The sequence below is a fragment of the Physeter macrocephalus genome, chromosome 9, assembly GCF_002837175.3.
Source record: "Physeter macrocephalus isolate SW-GA chromosome 9, ASM283717v5, whole genome shotgun sequence".
Lineage (NCBI taxonomy): Eukaryota > Metazoa > Chordata > Mammalia > Artiodactyla > Physeteridae > Physeter > Physeter macrocephalus.
Genome location: NC_041222.1, coordinates 75235132 through 75262976, shown reverse-complemented (window position 1 = coordinate 75262976; position 27845 = coordinate 75235132). Strand labels below are relative to the sequence as shown.

Sequence of the window (27845 nt, the reverse complement as noted above, 5' to 3'; positions counted from 1 at the left end):
AAAGGTTGCTCTGCATGGATATCTCTTATATTCCTGACTATTCTGTTTAGTTCAATGGTGCTTTTATTTTTTTTTTTTTTTTTTTTTTTTTGTGGTATGCGGGCCTCCCTCGGTTGTGGCCTCTCCCGTTGCGGAGCACAGGCTCCGGACGCGCGGAATGAACATAAGAATTCCTCCTTGATGAATATTAAGTGAAAAAAATATATATACTGCTTCACAATATAAACAGTTATATATTGCTCAGAACAGGAGAGTTTGGTAAAAGGTTGCTCTGCATGGATATCTCTTATATTCCTGACTATTCTGTTTAGTTCAATGGTGCTTTTAGATTGCATAATACTTCACCCAATAATTCTTTTACTAAAAAGGCAGGAATTGTTTCTCTTTTAATCATTGTAAATGTATAATATATAAAAGAGTATATTCAATATATGTATAATTTAAAGAGTAGTTGAAAAACCATCCATGACCCCCTAACTCTGCTTATGAATTAGAACATCACCAGATGATCTCAAGTCTCCTAACCTGACCCTTCCAGATTACCTCCCTCCCTTCTCTATGCTATTCTGAATTTTAGGTTATTCATTCTCTTATTTTGCTTTTATAAATGTACTCCATACATCAACAAGTAATGTATGCTTAGTTTTTTCCTACTTTTGACTTTCATACAAATGGAATCATACTCTATTTGTGTATCTCACTTTCCTCCTACCAACATGATGTTTTTGAGGTTCTTCACATTGATCCATACAGCCATAGGTCTTCATTTTTGCTTCTGTGTAATTAATTTTCTGTCATATGAACATGTCACATTTTATGTATCCATTCTCCTGTTGACATTGGGGTTGTTTCTAGGTTTTTGCTGTTACAAAGTTACTATGGCTTCTTGAATACTTCTCATAGGGGTGTATGTAAAAGAGTCCCTAAGTGTAGGTACAAACCTAGGTGTAGAAACCAGGTACAAGCTTGTGCCATAGAGTTTGCACAAGTTCAGCTTTTCTAGGAAATTGTGGCTTGTTTGCTGAAGGGGTTGCTCCATTCACACCAATAATTTATGAGGGTTCCCAGTGCTTCACAGCCTTTTTTCTTTCTTTTCCTTTTTTCTTAAACTCTTAAAAATGGAAGCATAACACAAATTCAGAAAAGCCAACAAAACATAGATGTCAAGCTCAATGAATTATTACAAAGCGAGTATGTATGTAACCACCACCCAGGTCAAAGTGAGAATTTGTGACACCTCAGAAGCCCCTGTTATGCCCCTTCCCAATATTTGTCTTCTCCCTTCCCCCCACCAAAGGTAATCACATCTCTGACTTTAAATACTTTAGTTTTGCTTTGCTCATTTAAAAAAGCCATATAAATGGAATTCATTCAATGTGTATTCATTTATATCTGGCCTGTTTTGTTCAGTTTTATTTTTGTAATAGTCACCCATCTTGTGTGTGGCTTGAATTCATTTATTTTCACAGCTGTATAGTGTTCCATTGTATATCCATTCTACAGTTAGTAGACATTTGTTTCCTATTTTTTGCTATTACAAATGGCACTACTGTGAAAATTCTATGTATTTCTTGATGCAGCAGGCACTCATCCCTGTTGTATGTATAACTATGAATGGAATTGCTGTGTTATAGGGTAAACATGTTTAACTTCAGTAGATAACGTCAGTTTTCCAGATAGTTCTACTAAATTAGTCTTCTACCAACAGTATATGAGAGTTGCTTTTGCTGCACATGCTCATGAGTGCTTGGTATTTTTTTTAAATTTTGGCTGTCAGATGGATGTGTAAGTGACTTCTTAGAGTTTTTCATTTTCCTGATCTTAGAGAGGTTAAGCACATTGTCATGTGGTTGTTGGCTATTTGGATATGTTATTTGTGAAGTGTCTATTCAAGTCTTTTGCCATGTTTCCTTCTGAGTTATCTTTAAAAATTATTTTATTGTTGTTTATTGATTTATTGGAGGTTTTTAAAAAAATATTCTACATAGGAGTCCTTTTTTGACTGTACATGTTGCCAAAATCTTTTCCCAGACAGGGACTTACCTTTTCACTCCTGGATGATAGCTCCTGATGCACAGAGGTCTTTGAGCTTAATGGTGTGTCCTCTGGAGCTGTGTAGCACTGCACCCTGCTGCCATCTGGGGTTGAGTGTTTGCAATTAGATGCTCATCAGATTTACAAAGGACAGGGAAGTGGTCAGAAAGAGACCACCTAGGCAAGCAAAAAGTCCTGACTTTCCAATATGAACTTCCAAACCACAGCCTTTCAAAATTAACTTGTTCCCAGACTGAATGGAAAAGAAGGGTGTGCTGTAAAACCAGCGTCGAATTTCAAGAATAAACAGTCTGTAGCTGTTTCGACAAAGAGGTTGACTATTTGCCACAAAGGGGAACGGCCAGCTCTCTAGAGGCAGAGCGAGGGCCTTTCATGTGAAGCGGCAGGATTATCCTGGAGCAGAGCTGATGGCCTGTGGCGTGGGAGGTGCTGGGCTGCTTTAGCTCTAGTCCTGCTTCTCTTTGGCCTCAATCTGGGTCATTAGGCTGAAGTTTTGCCTTGAGGGCCACCAGAGTGGGGTACTGCTTAGCAACATGCTGGACAGCTCAGCTTTGTGCTCTGTCCCCAGCCAGGGGGGTGAGGGAGTGTATGAACAAGTGAGTGAGAAAAGAGAGGGTGTGTATGTGGGGGCAGGAAGCCCCCAATATTCAGATTCAATAATTATCTTTATTTGCTGGTGAAAGGTAAGCTTTTACTTCAGGAACTTACGAGAGAACTATGAAGGGAGAAATACCTGTGTGTATTGCAAAAACTTGCAGAAAGTCCCCTTTCCCTTCCCCATCAAAATACTTGGTGATTTTCTTGAATCTCTTGTTCCTTTATCAAAAAGAGAAACAATTATAATGACTACGGCTTCAAAAAAAAAAAAGAAATGGTCAAAGAAAGATAGGATTTGTTAGGTTGAAAGGGTCATAAAGTGCTGATCGGGGTGAATAAATAAGGAGGCTCCCTTTATGTATGTCCCAGTGAAACTTCAGAACATCAAAACTAAAGAGGAAATTCGGAAAGGCTTTAGAAAGACTTTACTTTCCTAAAGAAGGTGTTTGAGGTAATCCCTCAGGAATATATTGTGTAAAGGATGGATTTAAAAATTACCTCTTCTGTTAAAAGAAAAAGGTAGCATATGTGGCTCCCTTCCCTTCCCTCTCCAAATCCCTGTGCATAATAGAAAAGGTATTAGAAAGCAGATGCAAGAAAGAATACCATCTTTGGACCAGAAGTCCTGCAGTATCTCTGGAAGATAGGAAATAGATGGAAGGAATCCAGGTCAAAGACGTATAGAATAGGAATGGTTCTGGGTGCTTCAGGCAACAGATAACAGGGCAGCCATCATGGTGGTTGGGCAACTGCATCTGGAACAGTTGGGCAGCTTTGACCTCTTCCTCTGGCTCCCTTATGCTGAGTCATGGGCAGCAACAGGCTTGAGCTGGAGGTACCTTATGTGGACAATGTCGAGAAGGAACTACAACCTTCAGCCTGAAATCAAGTTACTAACTCACACTCTTCCCATGTGGCCTGCCTTGCCCTTCCCTGCAACCTCTGGAGGCCACTGTATTAAACAAATAACATAAAATACAAAGATGAGCATCCAACCATGAATCACCAAACACTTTAGGATACATCAATTCATTGAATAAGACACTCTGATTTCAGCAAACCAAAGGGCTGTCACCAAGAAAACAGCATTAATGGAGTAACAGGGATTGGACTTTAAAAGAAACAAAGTGGATATCCTCAGAGGAGTAAGAAGAGTTTATTCCATAAAATAAGAACAGGCATCTGTTTCAAGAGCCAAAGAGACATTACATTAGAAATGAAATATTTAATTGATATTTTAAAACAACTCATCAGTGGGATGGAAAGCAGGATGAACACAGCTGGAGAAGAAATTAATGAGGTGGAGGTTTGAATAAAGAAATATTTCAGAATGTAATACAAAAAGCCTTAGATTTGAAAGAATGAAACAAAGGTTAAAAAGACATGGAGGATAGACCTAGGAGTTTCCAAATCCATTTGCTAGGGTCTCTCAAAGGAGAGAAGAGAGAGAGTGGTTGAGGTGAGGAAGAGGCCGGGAAGGGAAGAAAAGAATCAAAGAAATGGTCAGAAATGAGTTGTTGGATTACAAGGGTCCCCACAGTGCTGATCTTGATGAATAAATAAAGATGCTCCTTAGACATATCAGAGTGAACATTCAGGGTAAAGAGAAGATCTTGAAAGGCGTTACAGAGAAGGAAGATGGGATACTGTTTTCATTAGAGGCATGAGGACTCTTCTCTGTCTTGAGGGGGTGGGGAGGGAATCCATCTTTGAGGAGAGGCTTGGGTGGAAATAGAGTTAATATTGCAATATAGTTTTACATTGTGAGCATAAAACTGCATTCCTGTTGTTAGCAAACTCTTCTTGGTTATTCAGGTTACACATTATCCTTGGAGAATGGTTCGGATTCTCTAAGATACATGTGAGATATTGTTAGTCAAAGCAGAGTCTTTGAAATGCTGCACAATCCTGGTTTGGAAGATAGCCCTGAAAGGGCTTCATAGCCATCTGTATTTGCAGCCCCCTTTTTCTGCCTGGGGCCAAGACCTTGTTTACCACCCTGGAGGACACAGCTAGGACTAGAAGTGGCTGAGATTTCCTTTCAAAATCCAGGGCTTTCCAATGGAATGGTTGACGGCTCTTCTTACCCGGATGGCTCTGTTTAGGCTGCTGATGGGGTAACAGGCTTGCCCACTTCCTACCCTGAGCAAAAAGAAATGCCATTTATCCTGGATAATCTTTTAAAGTAAGTAGGAAAGAACAGATGCTGAGTTTTAGTTCATATTAAGATTGAATTTGCGAGGGCCTGCTTATTGGTAACTTGATAACCTTGATTAACTGTCCAGGTCACTGGAGCCCTCACAGTACGTGTGGGTTTGTAATGGAACAGTTAGCCCTGGAACATGGGCTCAGATTTCTTAGCAAAGGGCTCCTCGTGGGGAGGAATAATGACCAGTCTTACTATTTATGGGATTTCTCTCTTTATTTAGTTAAGAATAGCACATTTTATTGACTGAAAGAACTCCATGTTTCTATTATTTTTCATATTAACTCCCTAAACTTCTCTTGTGTGATTTTAGAGGCCAGAGCCCACCAGTTGCTGAATTTAACTTACTTCTGAAAGCTCACACTTTGGAAACCTATGGGGTGGATCCCCACCCATGCAAGGTAATGCCCCTCACTGCAGGTAGACATGTAATGATTGTTTTGCCCAGAAAAGAGTTAATTGGTATGCAGGTCTGGAGGATCCCTTCTAGGATATTTCCACAGCCTGACCCATCACCCCTAATCATAAGGGACAACAGTGGGCTGCAGTCACATGTTTGGGTAGTAGATTTTCTCTATTGGCCTCTTCTAATTGCTTGCTAATTCATTCATCCATCAAGTGGATGGTTTTACTCCTGAGAAGTTATAGGATCCTAACAGGTTTATTTTCAAAGGCCATTGCCAGCAAGAATGCAGTCTTTAAAAAATGGGTAAGTGGAAGGAAAAAAGAAAGATTGAAAATTCACATTAGGAGCACGTATTTGTTTTTCTTTTTTCCTTTTTCTCGAATTAATACTTGACAGCATTTCTCTCAAGTGGGAAACCCAGACCACCTGTGTCAGAATCACCTGGGCCCCACCCCAGGGCCACTGAATCAGAATCACTGGGGGTGCAGCTGGGGAATCTGCCTTTTAAACAAGCTCCCAAGGTGAGGCTCAAGCACATGTTTTCCAGAAATGTTTTATGAAAACAGTGTTCTTTCCATATCCTAAACTATACATCAGTCAGACTCTAACCTGAATTCTAAACTAAGCGTTTATATCAGCCAGGCTCTTAAAGGTATGTTTTTGGGTCATACTAGAACATTTTTTTACCCAGATGGGACCAGCTAATAGTATTTTGTGAAGTCCTCGTGCTAGAGATGTAGCTCAGGCTGCTTATTAGAAGGACCTGGGAAGCTTCATAAATTCCTGTTGCCCAGTGCCATCAGGATCTGTGAGGGTGCAGCCCGGGCAGAGGACCAGTGGGGCCTGTTTACAGTGGCACATGCATCTTCTGGCTCTGCCCGCACAGCTATTTTAGAATATTTGCCGGATGTCTCTTCCTGCGAATGGTATAAATCAGATTATTCCATTTAGTGAATTAGATTTTATCCACAAATTTGAGCCTCTCTGTCTGTTTTATTTATTACTTGGAGACTGACTTGGTTTTTGTTGTTGTTCCTTTGCCTTCCCTTGTCAATGCTTAGTTTTCCTGGTGGAGGCTGGAATCAAAGTAGGCATTTCCAGACATGTCTTTATATTTACATTGCCAGAAATCCTGTGTGGGATTGAGTCCAGTTAGATTATTAGACGCTCAGGGATTTGGTTTCAGGGCTAATGAAAACCAAGAACAGTTTGCCCGCATTATAGGGCAGACCTGAGAACTCAGGCAGCCCCAGAACACACTTGGAAGTAGACTAGTGGTTTGGGACTAATCTGTATTTTCCCAGGAGGTTCCTGGTGAGGCAGAAGGTCCATTCCTCAGACGGAAAAGCTATACATTCCTGGCCCTCGCCCAAATTTTAGGCATACTACGATTGGAAGTCCCATCTCAGAAGCTTAGTTTTATTTCTACAGTCATTGTAATTAACCTGAAATTAACCCAGGGTGAGGATGAATAAGCATATCATTTATCCTTTATTTTATATTCCTTAATCCAAATATGTTTTTATTTATTTATTTATTTATTTATTTATTTTCAGGATTCGACAGGCACAACAACATTTTTAGGATTCACTGCTGCAGGCTTTGTGGTATTTCAGGGAAATAAGAGAATCCATTTGATAAAATGGTGAGTAGTGAGTACTTCTTCGGAAAAAATTGTTTAATCTTGTTTTTTTAATTAATCTCGTTTTTCTTTCCCAGCCTTTGACTTTTTGCTTGGAAATGTCAGGTAGAATGCCTAGAATCCATTTCTCTGCCCTGGAACTTCTTATAAAGAGATTATTCATCTAAAAATGGAACCCAATCTCAGTTGTCTTAGACCTCGGGAGACCTGGGGTGTGTCCTGGGCTCGGGGGGTTCTGCCTTCGAAGAAAAGGTGTCCAGGATTCCTGGTGAGGAAACACTGGCCAGAGGGGTGACCACGGGCTGGGTCAGGGCAGGATAAATGTGCAAGTTCCCTCGAATAACTCAGGACCCCCTCTCTTCCACTCACTTCTTTCCATTCTCTTCTGTTTAATCCTCACTTTAGACTCCCCCTTTGTAATCCAGTGTATCAGTGACGATGCTTTTGGCTCAAAGGAACAGGAATGTCTGCTCACAGTGGCTTACAAATGGGAGGACTGATTATCTCAAACAGCAAAAGTTCCAGGGGTCGGGCAGCCCCATGGCTCTTTAACTTAACTGCCTGACAACACCGTGAAGGACTTGGACCCCTCCATTCTCTTCTCTGCCATCCCAGGGTGTTGGGTTTTACCCCCAGGCTTGTGCTCATAAAATGGCCATGCGTGCAACTCTGGCCCTTGCATCTTCACACAGCAACGCTCCCTGAAGGAGAGCAGCCCCTTCCATGTGTCTCATATTAAAACAAGGATAACTTTTTCAGCAGCTCTGTAGGAGACTTCCTGTGTATCTAATTGGGCAGGATAGGGTCATACGCGCCTCCTTAAACTAATCCTTCCAAGAAGAAGAATTCCATGATGAGGTTGGTCAAATCAAGGTCCATCCTTTTGGGGCTGGGAAGAGCATCATCTGCATGAACAGTTGATCTAGAGGAAGAATAAAGTCTGGGTTGTGTCCGGAAGGACATGGGAGGATGGACTGGCAGTGCCCACTATGTCCAATCAAGGAACAAAGTAGCTTTAGTAAAGAGTGAAGAAGGCTGAACATTTTATATGCGTTGGAATATTGTAAGGGCCTAGTCTTGTTCATAGCTTCAGCTTGATTTGGTTCCCTCTCTGATGGTCCCTGACAGATTTGTCACCCAGTGTCTCACTGAGTGGTGGGCTCACTCTTTTGGCCTGAGCTCTTGGGTCTGAAGTTCTTGATGGGCCAGTGGGCATCCATCCTCAGTTCTGGGTTTGAAATGCTCTTTTGCACTTACTTGAACCTCTGTTTCATGGTTCTGTTAGCTTCAGGATTTCTTTCAGCACTCTTTATCAAGTCCCCCACCACTGCTTCTTGGCACTCTCCTCGTAGCACCTGCCTTCCCTTCAACCCTTCTCTACTAGATTAGCATCAATCAGCTCATGTCTACTTTTCTCCCTACACCTTCTGCTCTTTTTTATTATCAGCCCTCTCTTTCTAAGAATGCTAATTTATCTAAGTATCTTCTCTTCCCACTCTATCACTGCCTTCATTCATGTCATACTTTCAGTTCCCATCTGTGTCCACTTATTCTCTTCCTCCACAGTTATCATTCTCAAACTCTCATGTGCCTCTAATAAATCACTCAACTCTCTGTGTCTCAATGTACTCATCCATAAAATGGGCATCAGTTATATCCGACTGCTTTATAGGAAAGAAAGGAGATGGGGGAGAAGCAGGTAAAATAGTGTGCGTGTGAGTGATTTGATTTGTGAACAAGGATGTTTTATGAATGTATAACATGGTGGAGTTACCAGTTTTCTTCCCTGTATTTTCAGTACCTGTAAAGAAGCTCCAGTGTTAACCACACTTCAGTCCATTCCAGAATAAGTTCCCTAGCGATTTCTGCTGACTTTGGGGAGCCTGGGCAATGTGGGCAGGGACTTCCCCATCCTCTCCTAGGACTATAAAAGCCCTGAGGATACTGAAGGGTGTTTGATTCTCAGGTACTAGTCAACTTTGGAGTAGCTGGGTTAGAACCTGACATGTCTCATGTGCAGATTAATTGCAAGTCTCTCCCGTTTGGGGCTTTAGTTTCTTCTTGGGTACACTGAAGAGTTGAGATGGACAATCGCCAGACCATTTGTTTCTGGATTCTACATCTTGGTGTTCCTGGTGGGGTGCTGATGTCATCCCCATCCCTTCCAGCCACGGCTTAGGCACATATTTGTAACAGCCATGTACATGTTACTAAAATAAATTTTCTTCCCACGTTAAACCTGGTTTTGTTTTGTTTTGTTTTTGACATCCATTGAGCTTTGTCACTCTTGCAAATCCTCTCCACAGCTTAATATGACCTCACAATTCCTTTTCCCCCAGGAAAAGCACAGGGGCACACATCACTGTCCTAGGAATTAGATCAAAAGAATAAAAATAGAATTCCCTCCTCTCTTTACACGTGTCTCCTCACCAAGGAGGTGACCTTAGGTCTACATTTCAGTCAGATTTTAACTGAGCAGCTCCTTAAGATGAAGCCTCAAGTCTTTTGACTACAGTTCATCAAGTTGTCCTTAACAATTTTGAGCATCTCAGTATCTAATACAATTATTCATTTATCAACAGGGAGAGCAGAAATGAAAATTTTGCGTTGTGGTGTGTGTTTCTTGGAGATGGATGTGAAAGGTTACAGATACTGTGAATCCATATTGTTTCATTAACCGAATATGAAATAACTACATTCTTCCTATCTCGCAAAATGGGCTGACCAATTAACATTGTTCTGGTCGTTAATGTTCATGAAACCCCTAGAGCTCCTTGGAAGAAAGGTGCAGCTTAACAGTAAAAAAAATGGAATAAATAATTCTGAGCTGCCTACGGAGCCTCTCTTGGGAAGAAAATTGCTGTATCATTCACTTGGGGGCTCTTCGCTGCTCATTAGACCTTTAGCCATGATAAGATAATATCTCGTTTCATTGCAGTCTGCTTGGCATTTGTGAGTCAGGCGGATTCCTATGGGAAAGCCAGGTACCTTGGGTAGCTGCTACTTTTTTTCTTCTCACCCAAAGAGATTTTCTTTTCTTAGGCCGGATGTCTGCAAATTGAAGTTTGAAGGGAAGACATTTTATGTGATTGGCACCCAGAAGGAGGTCAGAAACTGTTTTTCTAGCTGTCTGTTGTTGTGTGTGCAGGTGTGCGTGTGCAGGTGTATATGTGCAGGAGAAAGAGTCAAGTGTAAAATGTGCCTTTAGTCATGTAGCCCCCAGAAGACCACGATGTTAAAGTTTGTGATGATACTGGAAGTTTGGAGTTAAATAAACACCGGCTTTGCACATTTAAGAATAAATTCTTGAGCAATGCTGTCCATATACCCCTGTGTAAAAATTAGACTGTGATAGACTTGAGAAATAGAAAATTGAACTTCCCCCTACCTCTGTAATTTGCCAGAATGATGAAACAAATGAATAATACTTAAAGATAGCTATCAGCCAGTGCTGGTTAGAGTTTTATAAACAGAGTATGTAAGTCCAGGGAATCTTAAAATGTTGGTTGGCTTCATCATTCGGGAGGAAGCCATTACCGAAACTTTGAGCCTCAGAGCTAGGTCTGGAAGTTTCTGGATTTTCTTGACCCTAGTTTTTGGTTTAAGCACTAGATATTCAAGAATGGCAAATAAGTTTTTAAACTCATCCAACTCTGATTGAGAGTTAGGCAATGCTTGGAGTGTTGAGAAGGATTGTGAAGCTGTTCTTTATCAGAAATAGGGCCTGGATGGGTTAGTAATATCTGCAAAGGGTGAGGGAGGGGGAATACCATTTCAGGAACACTTCTAAGAACACAGTAATGCATCAGATCTGTTTGGTAAGTGGCAGGATGCAAATAGGTAAATTCTTGAAGGAAAAACATGAAAAACATACACTATGTTTAACATGCCCTTTCTTGTTTTGTTATTTTTTTATTAGAAAAAAGCCATGTTGGCATTCCATACTTCAACACCAGCTGCCTGCAAACATCTTTGGAAGTGTGGGGTGGAAAACCAGGCCTTTTATAAGTAAGTAGCTTTTATTCATTTAATCATAGGTTTTAAAAGCACCCCTGGAACCCTTTATGTTTTGCAAACAGCTGCATATTCATTTCTTTTAATATAGTCCTTTTTAGTATATTTAAGTGAATTATAAATTTGGTGCATTGTTCAGGGTGACTCCCAATCACTGTTGGCCTGATCAAGTCCGGAACTTTATTTTATGTTGGGTGTTTCCCATAGAATTGCTGTGGGCTTTTTTTCTTTTTTCTTTTTTTTTTCTTTTGATATTGCTATTTCCATCCAGCCTGTCATAGGATCTTTTTTCGGTTTGTGTCTCCTCAGAAGCAGACCTTGAGAAGAGTTTTGTGCAAGTAGTTTCTTTGGGATGTGGTTACTGAACATACCAATAGGGGAGTGAAGGAGGGAGAAATAAGCAATTTAGGACACGTTATTGAGCAGTCACTACCGTGAGCAGCTGGGCTCAGCTCTGCTGAGGAACTCTGGCCGACTGTAGAACAGGCCTCAAAGTTCTCCCACTGACCAGCAAGGAGGTTGGGCTGTTTATCTACTGATTCCCCATTCATTTTGGCCTAGAGACACTTACGAGGGCAGAGTTAATACTCTACTCTGAGCATGGGTTGAATGTGCTCTCAACACTAGAAAAAGAAACCTTGGGCAGGGAGTCACACGTGTTCATAGTAAGAAGGCTTCAGTATATAGAGATGAGAGCCAAAGGTTTGTGGGTGGAATGCCATCAGAGTCTAGGATTGTAGAAAGTCAGTGCTGGACAGGACTTCAGAAACCATCCATAAAGCTCTCAGCTTTCAAAAGAGGTTAAAATTTAGGATTTTTCCCTGAGTTCTAGCTTCTCCTCTTTGAGACACTTGCTGACTGGAAGAACAGTGGTGATGGATGCAGTCAGGAACCTAGCCAGCCCCGCCTGGGGTATCAGCCCCGCTCACCCCTGGAGCTCATCCAGGCGGCTTTTGCTCTATTTCCCGACCCCCTCCCCACCGAAATACTGTCTCTTATTAGACTTACCTGAAAATGCTGAATCTCTGAAAGTCCTGGGCTTTGGCTGACAAGGACCATCAAGAGAATGAAGGCTGGAACAGTGTTTTTCAAACCCCTTTTCAGCCACAGAACTCTTTCCCTTAAACAGAAAGTGTAGGCAAAGCCTCATATGTAAAAAAGATAAAAATAGAGAAGCTGTGTTGTTGGTGGGGACCAGAGTTGGGATTGGGGACTGGAGACCCTTCACTCATTGCTCACTGCTCCCCAGGAGGTTGGGTGACCAGTTGTGTGAGTTTGCCCGGGACTTTCCCAGGTTTAGAATGAGAGTCCAGTGTCCCAGGAAACCCCTACATCCTGGGCAAATCCTGTCAGGAGCATGAGATGATTCACAAAATGCTGTGCTTCTTGGAAGGATGATATGTATCAGTGAGACCTCAAGGCATCTGTGGGTCCCCTGCAGTGTTTGAGAACTGGTAAACAAAGAACACCTGATGGCCTCTGAAAAATCAGCATGTCTAGACCTCTCCATCCACATGAGAGTGGAGAAAAGGAAAGGCAGACAGTCTGGTGCTTTTAGTCTTCACTTGGAGCCTGCACATTTTTTTGTTTTTGTTTTTGATCATTTAAAAAATTTAGGTAATACTCTTATACCATAAAATTAACCCTTTAAAGTATACATTCAGTGGTTTTTAGTATAATTCACAAAGTTTTGCGTCCATCACCACTATCTAATTACTTAGGACACTGAGTAGTTTTTTTTTTGCACACATATTGTTTAATCACGTGTGAGCAAGTCAGTTGGTATATGGAGTCAAATAAAGGTAAAAACAGAATTGAAGGGCTTCCCTGGTGGCGCAGTGGTTGAGAGTCCGCCTGCCGATGCAGGGGACACGGGTTCGTGCCCCGGTCCGGGAGGATCCCACATGCCGCGGAGCGGCTGGTCCCGTGAGCCGTGGCCGCTGAGCCTGCACGTCCGGAGCCTGTGCTCCGCAACGGGAGAGACCACAACAGTGAGAGGCCCGTGTACCGAAAAAAAAAACACAGAATTGAAAAGAGGGGGAAGAAGGGGAAAAAAACCCACAATCAAAGGAATCCGTTTGGACATTTTGGGATACACTCATTATCTGGCAGCTAACAAAGTAGTCTGATAATTCTGTCATTGAATGGGCCAACTAGGCATATCAAAGAAACCACTTCCAATCATCCGTAGATGCTTCAGAAGACCCAGGGAGTGTAGCTGTGAGCACAGGTGGCACCCTATAGAGTTGGCCGAGTCCTTGCATCAACACCTCTGCTTTGGTTGGGACAGGCTACCCCATCTCTCCCATTAGGACTTCTAATCACTAATATTTGTACTGATCTGAGTTTTGCCCAAAGCTTGTGTTCCTCCATTGTCCCATAACCATCCCTGTTCCTTAGGAAAGAGGAAAGATATAGCTCGTCCTGACCCAGCTGTGTGACCTTGGACCAGTGGCCGGCCTCAGCCTTCTCGTATGTAGAATGGAGCGAACTGGGACTCAGGCATGGTTTGCTTGCATCACTGTGACCTAGTGTTAAGGACTGTGAGCTTTAGAAGCCAACAGGCTTGGGTTTGGATCTTGACTCTGTCGCTTACTAGCCGTGTGGCCTGGAACAAAACGCTGAACACTTTGAGCCTCATCTTTATTTTTCATCTGTAAAATGTGATTGGCAATCCCTGCCCTGCAGTGTTGCGTTCTGCCAGGCACATTGACCATCGATAAGTGGTAGCTGCTGCTGTGACTATGACAACTACCCCCTCCACTAACGGTGAAAGTCTTTTGAGTGCCAGATGGTTGCTGAGCCCAGTGGCTTCTGAAGGGCTCTGATTCTGTGAAGCTCAGGAGTGGGCTCCTGTTCCCTCTCCGGCTCCATGCCTTTCCCAGGCAGTGGTTTTGGCCCCGCTTCCAGCTGACCGGCACTGTGCCTTCATGGTTTCGGCTGGCAGAGCAAGGGCCCTGATCTTGTTTTCTGGGTTGGGGGTGGTTTGCTCCCTCCTTTTCACTTCACCTGCCATGAGAACAGGGAGGCCCAGTGGCCAAGAATTCCCTAGTGTGCTTTTAACATATGACTATGGTGCTACTTGTCAGCTGGCCCGGGGCCACTGATCAGGTTTGAAAGCCCTGACTCTTGAGATTTGCTGCCTGGGAACAGAGCCCAGAAGCAGAAACTCTGATTCTCCCTCCTGCTCCAACCCCCAGAGGATCCCCAACACAGACTTAGATAGTCACCATCTCAGAGCTCCCTCTGTGCCGTGTGTTTTTAGGTGCTACCACCTAAGATGAGCACCGCAACATGCCATTTCTGGGCGCTCATTCCCTGAAAGCACACTGGATTCCCTGAAGGGTTCAGCGGCTCCCTGGTGCTTCCACTTGATGAATCTTTATCTCACACTAGCTTTACGCCATGTCAGTGCTAGGCACTGAGGACACAGTGGAGGCTCAGATGAAACTCTCTGTTCCCCACTTTGTATGGAATTGTGTGCAGGACATAAAGGCAGTCCCTAATAAATTCCTTATCTGGAGTTAGTGTACATTTTGTCAAAGGAACAGTATTATACTTGGTTGTCAAGGACCCAGAGTATCTCCCTAAACTGACACCTCTCACACTTTAGTGAGCATGTGAATTACCCGGAGATGCTGTTAGAGTGTGGATTCTGGTTCAGTAGGTCTGGGTGGGGCCTAAGAGTCCATATTTCTAATAAGCTCCCCAGTAAAGCTGAGCTGCAGGCCCATGGACCACACTTGAGTAATAAGGTTCTAAAGCAGAGGTTCTCAGAGGGACTGCACGTTAGAATCAGCTGGGGGAGCTTTTAAACAATACCAACGTGGACCCTACCCCTGACCCAATTAAATTGGAATCTGGGTCCTCACAAAAATGTGTACACGAGTGTTCACAGCAGCATTCTTCATAATAGCTAAACTAAATGCCCATCAACTGATAAAAGGATAAAGGAAAGTGGTATATCCATACAATGGAATATTATTCAGCCATAAAAGGAAGGAAGTACCTACTGATTCCTGCTACAACATGGATGAAACTTGAAAACATGATGCTAGGGAGTAGAGGAGATAAGGAGTGGAAGAAAGAAGGGACTGCCAATGGGTACAGGGGGCTTCCTTTTGGGGTGATGAAAATGTTTTTTGATGAATTTTTAACTTCGTGCATTATACTGAAAACCACTGAAACATAAAATCTAAAAGGGTGAACTTTATGTTATGTGAATTATGTTTCAATAAAGCTGTTATTTAAAAAATTCAGAATCTGGGATGAGGGGACTAGATGTTGGTAGTAATGCACCTTTCCCAGGAAGTGTGAACCTGCAGCCTAGGGTTCAATGCTCTAATCCAGTGATTCTCAAAGTTAGGGTCCCTGGACCAGCTTCGGCATCCCCGGGGAACTTGTTAGAAAGGCAGATTCTTGGGCTCCAGCCCAGACTTACTGAATCAGAACCTTGTGTTTTCAAAAGCCTTCCAGGTGATCCTGACGCTTTCTGAAGTCTAAGAACCTGCGTGGCTAAAGCATTATTTTAAAAATACAGACAAGCCTGGGTTTGCAGCCTGGTTCCTCCAGCTTCTATGATGTGACCTTTGTTAAGAGACTTCACCGTTCTCTACCTCAATTTCCTCGTGTAAAAATGTGGATTGCTTCCTCCTAGGAGAGAGCTGGGAGGATGAAATGAATTAGTGTATTTAAGATGCTTTGGATGGTGAATGGCCCCTAGTAGGGGCTCAATAATAACATATGTTGTTATTGCTCTGACTACTCCAGAAGCTGTAAACCATGGGAAAAAGGGAAGTTGTATTGTTAGTTCTAGAGGTGGCCTTTAGAGCACCACCCAGTGTGCTGACCTCCATCCCCAGCCCCTGTAGTAGCAGGTACCAGAGGAGAGAAGCTAGAGGCAGGGGTGAGTGGAGGCGTGTTCCTGCAGAGCTGTGCTGTGTGTGCATCGGATGATACTGACACTCAGAGAACACTGCCTGCTCCAGGCGCTGTCCGCGTGTGTGCACACCTCATATATATTACCCCATTTAAAACACACCTTCAACGTCAGGAGTGGGCACAACTCCCTAGTGCCATGGAAGGGTACAGTGGTCTCTGGGTACAGTGGCTCTGCCCTGGCAGTTCTGGGGTGGGCGTGGTAGAGAGCTGTGACAGCAGAAAGGAAAGCAGTGATGAAGCCACCATATGAATACACAGGTGTTGCCAAGTCATGTTCTGGTCAACTGGGGACTGGATTTCTCTGTGAGGTCAGGTGTTTGAGAATAGTCAATGCTTCTGTGCTGGAAGTTTGATGGGGAGTTGGAGGTGGAAGCCCCGCTCCAGGGCAGGCCTGGAAGAAGGTCAGAGGAGAGAGAATTGCTATTTTCACTAGGTTGTGCCTTGATTGCCTTCATTGGGAGGAAGACTTTTGCTCTGGGCTCGTTGATGGGAGAGCCTGGGAACAGAGAGCTGGAACAGGTCAGCTAGAGCTAGAGCATAAAGGCTCTTTTATTGGCCTTCAGAGTGTTTGACACGGTTCCCAGGATTGGTCATGGCTTAGAGGATTGGCTTTGGTAGCTCAATAGTGAGAAGGCAATACAGAGGTCTGGAGAGTGATAGTGGGGGTGGGGGAAAGGGAGAGATGGAGGGAAAGTATTATATAATGAGCAGGTAGTACTCTAGGTGTTTTCAAATCATTTAATCTCATTTAACCCTCCTCAGAACACTATGAATAAGGTATTATAATACCCTTACCCTTTAAAAAATTTATAGAGAAACTAAAGCTCAGAGAAGCTACATGACTTGACCAAGGTCACAGGATCAAAAGCAGGAAAGAACCTGGACCCTTGTTTCTTCAGGTAAAATGCCACCTGGGAGTCATTCAAGGAGAATATGGGGACTCAGAGTTTCTCCAGTGCAAGTAGGCTGCCTTGGAATGACCTTGGAATGTTTGATAAAAATCCAAACTCCCAGACCCCTCTCCAGACCTGCTTTATGAGAATCTGTAGTGATGCAACCTGAGAGCTGGTATTCTTAACCCCTACTCCAGGGGCAGCTGATGCACAGCCAGGATTACAAGGACGACTAGGTGCATGTCCTGTGACCCAGCCACCTTTCTGTTGCCCCCGTGCATTTCCTTCCATCCTACTCTCTGTTTCTCAATTCCCAGGGGGTTTGTGGGGTTCAATCTCTCAGAATAAATTCCCCTGTTAAAATTCCATGAAATATCTCAGCCCAAACATTATCGGGCATCTCCCTGGACATTTGGGAGGGTGTGGGTTTGGTGGCAATGCTCTCGGTAGAGTGTCTGTGGGCAAATGAAATCATGCATATCATCATCAAGGGCACTCAGCTGCCAGGAAGAAGCCAACACTTTTTTCAGTCCTCTCATCCTGAGCAGACAGCTATTCACTTTCTCTGCACAACGTGCCTTCTGACCTGTTTTTCTTGAGGCACTCTGGGTTTGTGTGGATTCAGTGGAGCACTGAGGCCACCCACCAAGGGGCTGTTCTGGGTGTAAGGAGAAGACAGTGGCCTCCACATGGGACTTGGAAGGGCAGGAGCTGAGACTGAACCGGTGAGAGATAGAGCCACCCACTGCTCCCCAGAAGAGCCCCCTGTCACCGGAATTGCTGTGCTGTCCACACCCCTTTGAGCTTCTGGCATCTTCCATAAAATGGGCACAGAGTTGAGTCTGAATTTCAAAACCTGTAATTAAGACTCTTTCGGTGTGATGAATTGGGAGATTGGGATTGACATGTATACACTGATGTGTATAAAATGGGTGACTAATTTGAGCTTCTGGCATCTTCCATAAAATGGGCACAGAGTTGAGTCTGAATTTCAAAAACTGTAATTAAGACTCTTTCGGTGTGATGAATTGGGAGATTGGGATTGACATGTATACACTGATGTGTATAAAATGGGTGACTATAAGAAAAAAAAATTAAAAAGACAACAGCAACAACAAAAACAAACAAACAGACTCTTAGTAATCTTTTTAGCAGACTTCCTTGCCCCGAGCATCCTTAGGAACCTAGAACAATAACAGCAAAGCAATAAAAAAGCAGAAGCTGCTTTAGGATGTTTCTCCACCCTCCATCTCTGAGTACTTGGGAGCAACAACCCTGCTGAGAAGATGGGGAGAGGCATCCGGTGACGGAAAATGTGTCAGGCCCATGGCTCTCTAGGGCTAAGGTTGGAAGTGGGGGGAGCAGACAGGCCCAGAGCAGGCACATCCTCAGAGGATGAGGCACAGTGGATGCGGCCCCACATTAGCCAGGCTTGCTGGGCCATATTCTCCTCTTGACTGGGTGTGGTCTGTAACCTGGCTTTGGCCAGCAGCCTGTCCTAGGTGTCCAGACCCCCTCTGGGGTGTGGATCTCATGTGCTCTGCTTGTCCTTAGGGCTCCCACATTGTCTTCTCTGGGCCCTGCCTTGACAGGAATCCCCTTCCCTGGGCTTGCACCCTCCTTCCCCTGCCCGTCTTGCTCTCTAGATTTATCCTTTATAGCCAGGGCCCTTCTCTGTGGGTTCAGGCAGTTTACAAGAGTGTTTCTGTGGATTTCCATTGTTCTGACGACAAAGACCAAATCTTTAACAAGGTCAAGTCCTGCTACATTAGGGGGGAAAGCGTGTGAGCCAATGTGTGTAAAACAACTGTAATAACAATACCGGGAAATGCATGTCAGATCATCTTCTTAGTTCTTCCAGTGCCCAGGCTCAGAGCTTTTGCCTGCTGGGCTTTCTGCCTAGAACACTGCCACCACCCGCCCTGTTAACACCTTCCCTCCCCTGGATCTCAGCTCAAAGGTCCCTTCCTCAGGGCACCTTCTGTGGCCCCCAGACCAGATGGGCACCACTTTCACCCCAACACTTTCGTTGCATCTTTTCCTTCATACGTGCACCACAGCATGTAATTTACATCTGTTCACTAATTTATGGGGGTTTCTAGATGAATATCTAGGCCCTCTGGGCCTTACATTCCACAAACGCAAAGTCTGTGTCTTCCTGGGCTTAGCACAGGAATTAAGCGCCCTGCGCGCGGCTTTTGGGCAGCCCACGTTCTAGATTTTTTTTCAGAGTGTTTTTGTTTTGTTCTTATTTACGGGAAGGGCTCAGAGGTGCTGAATCAGTGCTTGGCTGGGCATCTGTTCCTTGTGTATCTTAGTCATCGACCAACACGGGTTCTTTTTCTTTTTGGCCGCGCGGCACAGCCTACGGGATCTAGTTCCCTGACCAGGGATCAAGCCCATGCCCCCCTGCAATGGAAGCGTGGAGTCTTAACCACTGGACCACCAGGGAAGTCCCAGCGAGGGTTCTTTAAAGGGCACTAGGTCGTGGTGACTTAACCCTTCTTAATACTCAGAAGCCAGTGATCGTTTCCATGGCGACATGGGTCCCTGGTGCCATCTCCTAGAAAATACACAGTAGGTGGGTTCTGTGTGACACGGTGAGTGACCTGCGTCACCAGGAAGCTGTTTTCTGCTGCAGCGCTGGTACAGGCACAGGCAAGAAGGTCCGTCCAGCAAGGAATTTAATGATGCCCTGTGACCCAGCCCACCCTCTCCGTATCGCTCAAGCAGAAACTGGGAAAGAATTCCTCTGATCATCAATATTACCTGGTCCTTTTTGCAGGTCGTGACCCAGTAATAGATTACGAGACCAAACGTGTGGGTCATCAGCAGCATATACAAGAATGAAAAAAGATCGCATAGAAAAAATCCGATTACAATACACATGGTGAAAGTAACTTTTCTTTCAGGTGTGTGTGTGTGTGTGTGCGCGCACGCGCTGAGTCATACAGTAAAATGTATTTCTTTCTTGGTGGTCAAAAATATCCGATTACCACCCTCTATGGCATGTTCTGCTTGGACTTTCCAGGGTCACTGCCACCTCTCCTCTGCTTTCTCTTACAGGTATGCAAAATCCAGTCAGATCAAGACTGTGTCAAGCAGCAAGATATTTTTTAAAGGAAGTAGATTTCGATATAGGTGGGTACCCATGCTTCCATTTCGATGATGGGGCTGGGTTGGGGCAGCCATTTGCGTTGGGATATGGTACTTATAAATCAGTGCACTTTGGCCTGTACCCGTTTGGGTCCTCCCTTTCCACTCCACTCATTTCTTATGCCCACAGGACCCCTTAAACTCTAGAGTAATGTTCCCTCGTGGAGGAGGAAAAGGCACGGATTCCTAGAGCTGGGTCAGACCACTGTGAAGTTAAAAAAAAAAAACAGAAAAAGTGTGCGCACCCCTCCCCTTCCACTCTGAGTGTCTGTGCACAGACACTGTGTCTCTGTCTTTTGCAGTGGCAAAGTTGCCAAAGAGGTGGTGGAAGCAAGCTCCAAAATCCAGAGGGAGCCTCCAGAGGTGCACAGGTGAGTGGGGTGGTCCCCAGGGCGCTGGGAGGTTTCTGGGGTAGACAGAAGAATTTAAAGGCTGGCTTCGCCCAATCCACTCTAACAAGAAGGAAAGTAAGGACACCAGCTGCCTGGCCCCATGCCATTTTCAGGTCCCGATTCCTGGCATGGCACTCTCACCATCCTCCATATCTCACTCAGACAGATTTGGCTGGGCTCCATTCTGAGTTACTTGCTCTGTGTGGAGTCACTGCCCTGATTCAGCCTGGAGGGTCACGTGAATAGCAGGAAGTGTGTGAGGCACGGGTGGCTGGGTTATCTCCTGGCTGAGTCCGTTGTCGTGTCCTCTTAGAACTGCTCTCTCTTCCGGCCTCTGTTCATCAGACGTGGCCAGTTCCCATTGGCCCAACTCCTTCTAGGCTATTTCACACGAGAGGGTGGGGTACTCATCTCTCATTGGACCCTTTAGTCCCAAAAGCCACTTAGAGGAATGACGAACTTAGTGGGTCAAGGGTACGCTTCTCCATTAACATGGCAATATATGTAATTCTTAGGAATTAAATATTCTCTTGATCATGTTGTACTTCTTACCACCACAGTTTACACAAATCATTGTACATCTTAAACTTCAAACATGCTAAATATCTAAAGCAGGACATTCTTATCCTGATGTTCCCCCTTCTGAAGGCAAGATCATCATAAGATATATTCTTTAGGAAGTTCCCACACAGTGGTGGGCACCAGTCCTTCCTTCCCCATCTTTGAGCTTGGAGTCTTCCTATGCTCAGATTTGCCCAGTCTCCTCTATCTCCAAGGTGACCCAGTGAACTGGGTACCTCTCACCTTGTCCTTGGGGCTGTCAGGCAGGAGGAGGCCATGGTCTCTCAGAAGTGTAGCTAAGCCAGCCAGTGTGGACATCCAGACAGTGGAGCAGCCCAGCGTGTGCTCCCACACAGGGGAACAGGACTGCAGTCAGCATGGAATCTTGTGCAGATGTGTACAGAGAATAATTCATCCCTGGTTTTGGGTGACCCAGTGGAAAGCTGTCACATACAAGTCTGCAAAGCAGTCTCTCCTGCTTTGAGAAGCAGGAGAAAACTGTGGGCAAGGGAATTTGGAGCCCCTTGGCTGGGACACCTTGGTGCAATACCTGTGAAAGTCTTAGAGCTTACTACCTGTAGATGACAATAGTCATTTTTTAATAGTCTTTTTATAACCCCTCCTCTGCCTCAAATTGTGGTTACTCAGTGCAGCAGAGACAAAAAAGAAATAATTGAACATACCATTTAAATGTTTCCAGAATCTTTGGTCTAGAATGACCTCAGGGATCACTCAGGTTAACGATTCTATTTTACAGATAAGGGAACTTGAGTCTCAGAGAAGTTAAATGATTTATCTGAGGTCATAAATATTTTGGTGGCAGAACTAAGCCTAGAACTCCAGAGTCCTGCTCCTCTTTTCTCTGTTGCATCTGCCACCCTGAAAGCCTCTGCATTCTCCTAGAAGCTGGGGGGCAGACCTACCCCAGGGGCTCAGCTTGGTTTTTATTCTTCCAGCTTGAAGCTTGAGTGTCTGATCTTAAAATAAAAAGAAATACTTGATTCTGGGGAGTCCCCTTGATGGCACAAACACAAAGTAGGAAAATGTTTTTAACAATATACTTTCAGAGAGACATATTCCAAATATGCAGAGCTTTCCAAAAGCCCATAGTTACCATCGATGGATGATGGTTAATGAGATCAGAGAAGAATTTTTAAAAATACTTCTCTTTTAAATTTATGTTTGCACAATTTATGGGAATTAAGGCTTCTCTGGTCCAGGCTTCTCAAACTGTAGCTTGAACAGGGATCACCTGGGGATCCTGTTAAAATCAGATTCTGATTCATGAATCTGGCATTTCTAATGCTCTCCCAGATGATGGCCATGTGGCTAGTTCATGGTTTGCACCTTGAATAGCCAGGCTCTACATAACTGCTGGGGGAGGGGGTGAAGGGAGCAGATTGGCCCTAGTGAATAGCTTTTCCTGGAGAGGACTGAACCACCAGAGCGGATGGGAAATGAAGCATCCATCAATTCATAGTTTTTCTTTTCTGGAATTTTCTAAAATCTCCCAGGATATTACTGCAAACAAGGCTCTATAGGCCCGTTCGACACCGGTTCACATGTTCTTTCTTGCTCTTCCACTACCCGCTTTTACCTGTTTGTGAAAGCCTATTGAGTTCACATCCTCTGGATGCCTCTCTGGTCCTCAGTTCTTCGGCAGTATCTCTCAAATCTCTGACATTACAAGGAAGAATTTGTTTAAAGTAATAATACAGAGTAAGCTCTGGGAGGACAAAGCTTGTGCCTATCTTGGTTATCTCCATCTTACCCATCAATTAACACAGTGCTTGGCTATAGTAGGAGGTCAGTAGATATTTGCTAAATGAATGTATGCACTAGAGTGTGAGATAACAGCTTCACATCTGTAATTTTCTGAGACTTGAGATCTGTCCGTGGTGCTGCCCTGGGGACCTCGCCCTCCCAAGAGGCAGCACTGTGGTCAGAGCCACAGTGATGTGTGCCACTTTCAGTAGCAACTTCTTGTTCCTTCCCAGTAGCTGGTTGCGTGGTAGGAAATGTTTCTCTTAAACGATTATAGTATTTTCGAATTGTTTTGACTTCTTTGATGTGTCTGTCAAAAGTGAGAGTATAGTAATGAGCTCTCTTTATCTGGCAGTGCTCAGAGAGGCCTGCTAGTCTAGAATGGTGATGGTAAGGCTTCAGTTATCTTTCCTCTCACTTGAGATTCTCCTCGTCAAAGAATAGCCAGTTCATGGACTCCTACTCCTGCTGAGATGTGTGTGACACAGAGAAACACACACAGACTAAGAACACTGTCTTGGGGTTTTTCTTTTTTTCAAAAAGAGAAGAAGCTCACTCATGTTAGCTCATTGAACTTTGCTGATGACAGGATCCCCAAGTGAAACCCTACCGGCTGGCTACTTGGTGAGAATCACCTGCCTGTTCCACGGCCCAGTGAGGCGGAGGGCTGTAGCTCTGAGAGTTCAGGGTCGGCTCTTTAAGCCTCCTGGGCATAGAGCCACCACCAAGGGATACCCAGAAACAGCACTTGTACCTGAAATGAGCACCCATCTAGGAGTCATGAATGGGTCTAATCTTGGCTGTGCTGCTATGTCTTGCGTAAGTCACTTAATTTCTTGGATCATCGGTTTGTTCATCTATAAAATGAGATTCTTATATCTTTCCCCGACTTCTAGGTTTTGTTATGGGCATTAAAATAAAGGGTATTAAAATTATAAAGTACCATAAAAATGTGAGGTGGTGATATTATTATTATTATCTCTCATCCAAAAATGGGAAGCTAGAATCTGACAGACATGTTCACATTGAAATCTCTTCAGGTGGAGTTTTTACTCACAGGCCAGCAGCACTTCCTTTCATTCCAAGGAGTGGTTGCAGTAACTCCGCTAGCCTCGTATTTGTTGCTCGATTTTATGCTACCATTTCTTGAAGCCAGTCTTAGAATATACCTGCAGTTGCCGAAGGAAACCTTTCTACTCAGTAGAATCCTTAACGGCAGTTTCACTCAGAAACTGTTCTATGCCAGGAGTGCATGTGAGTGGGCTGCAAAGCAGGTCAGGCATTTTGGCCGAGTCGGCTGGTGCCTGGACTCCGAGGGGGGGCGGACACAGCACGGACCCTCACCTGACAGGGAGCAAAAGAGCCTCCATAAAGGCTCGCTAAGGGTCCCTCCCTGTTGTGATATACATAGTAATTTCTGGGGGAGGGGAACTGCTGCCTGTTCAGCTGGCATGGATGGTCAGAGATGGGTGATTCAGAGTTGGTTTGTGCAAGAATGGAAAATGAGCTTTTCAGAGGTCAGAAAACTACATAGACCACACAAACATGGCAACATGTGCTTTGCAGAACTAGGGTCACAGTCATGAAGGCCACAGGGCTAATGGAAATCCCATGAAAAGCTCAAAAAAATGAGAACCCTTCACAATAAAAGAAGTCATTGCTCATGGTGAATTTTAATCCCCCCTTGTTATTCCTTCCTTCCTTTCTTCCCCCTGCAAGGAATCCCCACCTCCACTTCTTTCCCTGTAAACCCACCACCCCTGCCAGGACTTACCGCTGACATCACTTCCCCTGGGAGGTCTTTCCTGGCTCTCCCCTCCCTCACAGCAGGATCACATGCCCCCTCTCTGGTGCTCCCCTGGGACCTCGGCCATCAATCTCTTCCATGAGATGTGTGCTTTTCCAGCTGTGGCTGTAGCACATTAATGAGTCATGAAGTGAAAATAGTGGTCAAGACCAGCACTTTAAATGAAATTAAATAGAATGGAAAGTAAAACATAGTGGCTCACACATAGCAAGAGTTACTATTGTTGCATGAAACATTCTCTTTAGCTGTGTGTGCACTTGCGGGTGTGTGTGTGTGTGTATGTGTGTGTGTGTGTGTGTACAGAGATATGATATCAAATGTAGTTTTTAATGTGAGTCTTGGTCAAAAAAGTTTGCAAGTCATGGTTCTAGAGAGTAAGTTATTTAAGGTGAGGGCCATGATTTCCCAGAACAATACATACATACCAACTGCAAAATAAATGGTTGTAGAATGAAATAATGAAGACAAGAACTCCACGGTTAAGCAAGTCCTTATAAATTTCCTTTCCAGTCAGTGGCAGCGGGGGGAGGGGGTGGGCTTTTAACTCTAGATGCTAACAGCTTCTTCCCTGTCCAGTCCTATGCCCAACAGAAATGCCTGGGCTGTAAGGCAGTCCCATCAACTGGCCTGGAGAACACCTGTGACAGTCTGAAATGGCAACTTAATGCCAAGTTTACTTCAGATTCAAACTGAACACCCCTTAACAAGATGCCAAGGGAGGTGCTATAAGGCACATGAGAATGGATAGGTCAGTCTCTGCCGTCAAGTTGCTTTATCAAGGTGGGGCTGATTAGTACCCCAATAATTACAGGGCGACCAAGGTGACAAATGTGATGAGTTTTGAAAGAAGGGACAGTAGTGTGAGAAGGAAGGGGGAGAGGGAGTTCGTTGTGAAAGCAATCCAGGAGGGCTTCAAGAAGAAGGAGACATTTGACATCATCTTTGAAGGATGGGTTGGTTTGGGTTTTGACAGGAGAGATGGGGATGGGAAGGGTGCTGAAACACCCACCAGAGGTACCCCACGTCCCTGTCTGTCGGGGCAGACAGTGTAAATGGGCTTCCTCGCTGTCAGCCAGTAGTCTTGACGAGACACCTTTCCTTGCCATCTGCTGCCCATTGAGCTACTGACATACGTGTGCTCCTTTCAAAAGGAGAAAGTGGAGCTGGGTTCTGTGTTTGTTTCGTGAGTGGGGTATGAATTTGAATGGGAATATTAAGCATCGATATTAAATGTTGGACATCCAGCTCATGGCTATAGAAAGCCTGTGCCATCTGCCAGGCAGAGTTTTTTTGTTTTTGTGTTTGTTTGGTGGTTGTTAAATTACTTTGAGCCATGCCATTCATTCACTTTTCTGCATATGTAGTTCAGTGATACCTACCTCTTGTGTATCTTTGTTGCCGATGTCTTTTTTCAATGCCTTGTCTTGTCACATAGCATGTCCAAGTCTGAGGATATGTGGGGAAATACGTTTTCTTTCACTGTGTTGCATTAGAACACATGGACATTATACCATGTATCAAGACCTTAAGGATAACAAGGGCTGTGTGTCTTAAGCGCTATGTCATCTTTACCACTGGCCTAATGCACTGTTTGAGTCTAGGGGCAGTTCCCAGCTCGGGTAGCCAACTGAGATGGAAGGGCCGGTGTTCCCAGTGGAAACCAGTTCCCTCTGGCTTGTGTCTGTTTTCAGAACCAACATTACTCAGAGCCGCAGTTCCCACTCCTTGAACAAACAACTCATTATTAACATGGAGCCCCTGCAACCCCTGCGGCCATCCCCCAGCGAGCAGGAAGAGGAACTTCCACTGGTTGATGGTAAGTACACTTCCTTCCAGAGCCTGGCATTGCAGGCTTACCCTGGGGGAATGAGGGAGGCACCAGGGAATGAGGGAGGCACCAACCCTGGGTACCTTGGGTAATGGGTTGGAGTAGGGGTCGGAGTGAATCATAAACTGTGTTTTTAGTAAATAAACTCTTCAGAACTGGAAGACTGCATTATATTGAGAGTTCTATCAGTTTCTCCTGGAGAGAGTCACTGGTACAAAGCGTTCCTAAAATTACAAGTTAAAGCAGTAGTGGTGTTAGACCCATACTATCCAATATGGTAGCCATTAGCCATGTGTAGCTATTTTAAATTAATTTTAAGTTAATTAAAATTAAAAATTCAGCTCCTCAGCCACATTAGCTAGATTTCCAATGCTCAACAGCCACATGTGGCTAATGGCTACCATCTTGGACAGCTCAGACCAAGAACATTTCCATCATTACAAAAAATTCTATTAGATGGTGATGTTTTTGACTATAATCACAATTAAATTAGTGGTTGTAACGAATTCTCCACAAATATCTCTACACTGGTCATCCCCTTTCTGCCTCACTATTTCTGTGTCCCTTAATAAGAATTCCCTTTTCCACAGGGCCTTGTCTGACAGTTTTGATACAAGCTAAAATATATACGGTCCATTTCAGCCCCAAAGTTGTTATATTTGTAAAGGCTATAATATGTGTGCTTCTAGCCTTCTTTTTTTGCTTTTAAGGGCTTTACTTCAGGGAAGAATCTTACCACACTGCTTACTGCATACACTTGGTGAGGCAAATATCACTCTCATTAATTTCAAAGTAAATTTTTAAAAATTCACATAAAATAAAATTATTGGAAACTTGAAACCAAGCATAACATGCTTTCCTTAAATTTATGTGATTTTAGTTTCATCATTTAAAATCTGGATACTGGGCAGTTTCAAGAAGGCGGGTCACTGTGTCCCCGAGAGATCACCTTTACCTGCAGCTTTAAGTCAAGAATCCCTTCCATAGGGGAAAACTCTTCAGCCCATAATAAGAATATGGCTTGGGATGCAAATATCCTTGGGAGAGGTCACAGCAGCTGATTCACACTGAAGCATAAGGGCTTTTAGTAAATCTTTCCCTGAAAGGAAACTTTAATGGTTGGAAGGAGGACTGGGCAACAGGATGCCATAAATTTCATGGGTGGAAGGAAAATGTGCAAGATACGAAGGATGGGGTCTCAGCAGACACCTTTATCCCCAGCTCAGCCACAGGATGATGATACCCAGAACGATCTTGTTATAATCGCCTTTATGTCTGTCTCAACAACCAACTCTGTCAGCTCCATGCTAAATTAAATTTCTTAGCCCGGGGTCCCTGGGTCCATGTTGCTTGTCTGCATTTTTCAGCACCTTCTCTGTTTTTGTATGTTCCTCAAAGTGCAATGGAAGCAGCTTTTGTTTCTGATCACTAGTGATTTTCTGGGCTTCCTCCCATATGTCTGGAAGTTGGTTTGAGTGGAAATCATTTTTTCTGGAGGTCAGGATTAACCCAAGTTTGAATGAAGGAGGATATGGCTAATGGAGAAGAGGAGGGGAAAAGAGATAACCCAAGCTTAGGATTGT

General features: G+C 44.1%; 1 protein-coding gene across 1 annotated transcript in view; it reads left to right on the top strand.

The window, feature by feature from the left end:
- LOC102973958 (FERM domain-containing protein 3) overlaps window positions 1–27249 on the top strand; it is a 272509-nt gene extending 245260 nt beyond the window's left edge. The window contains exons 7-14 of the mRNA XM_028494083.2: window positions 5172–5259; window positions 6821–6909; window positions 9949–10012; window positions 10826–10914; window positions 19821–19895; window positions 20213–20281; window positions 26126–26250; window positions 27143–27249. Of these exons, the coding sequence (XP_028349884.1) occupies window positions 5172–5259; window positions 6821–6909; window positions 9949–10012; window positions 10826–10914; window positions 19821–19895; window positions 20213–20281; window positions 26126–26250; window positions 27143–27249 (706 nt within the window). The remainder of the gene's footprint in view (window positions 1–5171; window positions 5260–6820; window positions 6910–9948; window positions 10013–10825; window positions 10915–19820; window positions 19896–20212; window positions 20282–26125; window positions 26251–27142) is intronic.
- Window positions 27250–27845: the final 596 nt, after the last annotated feature.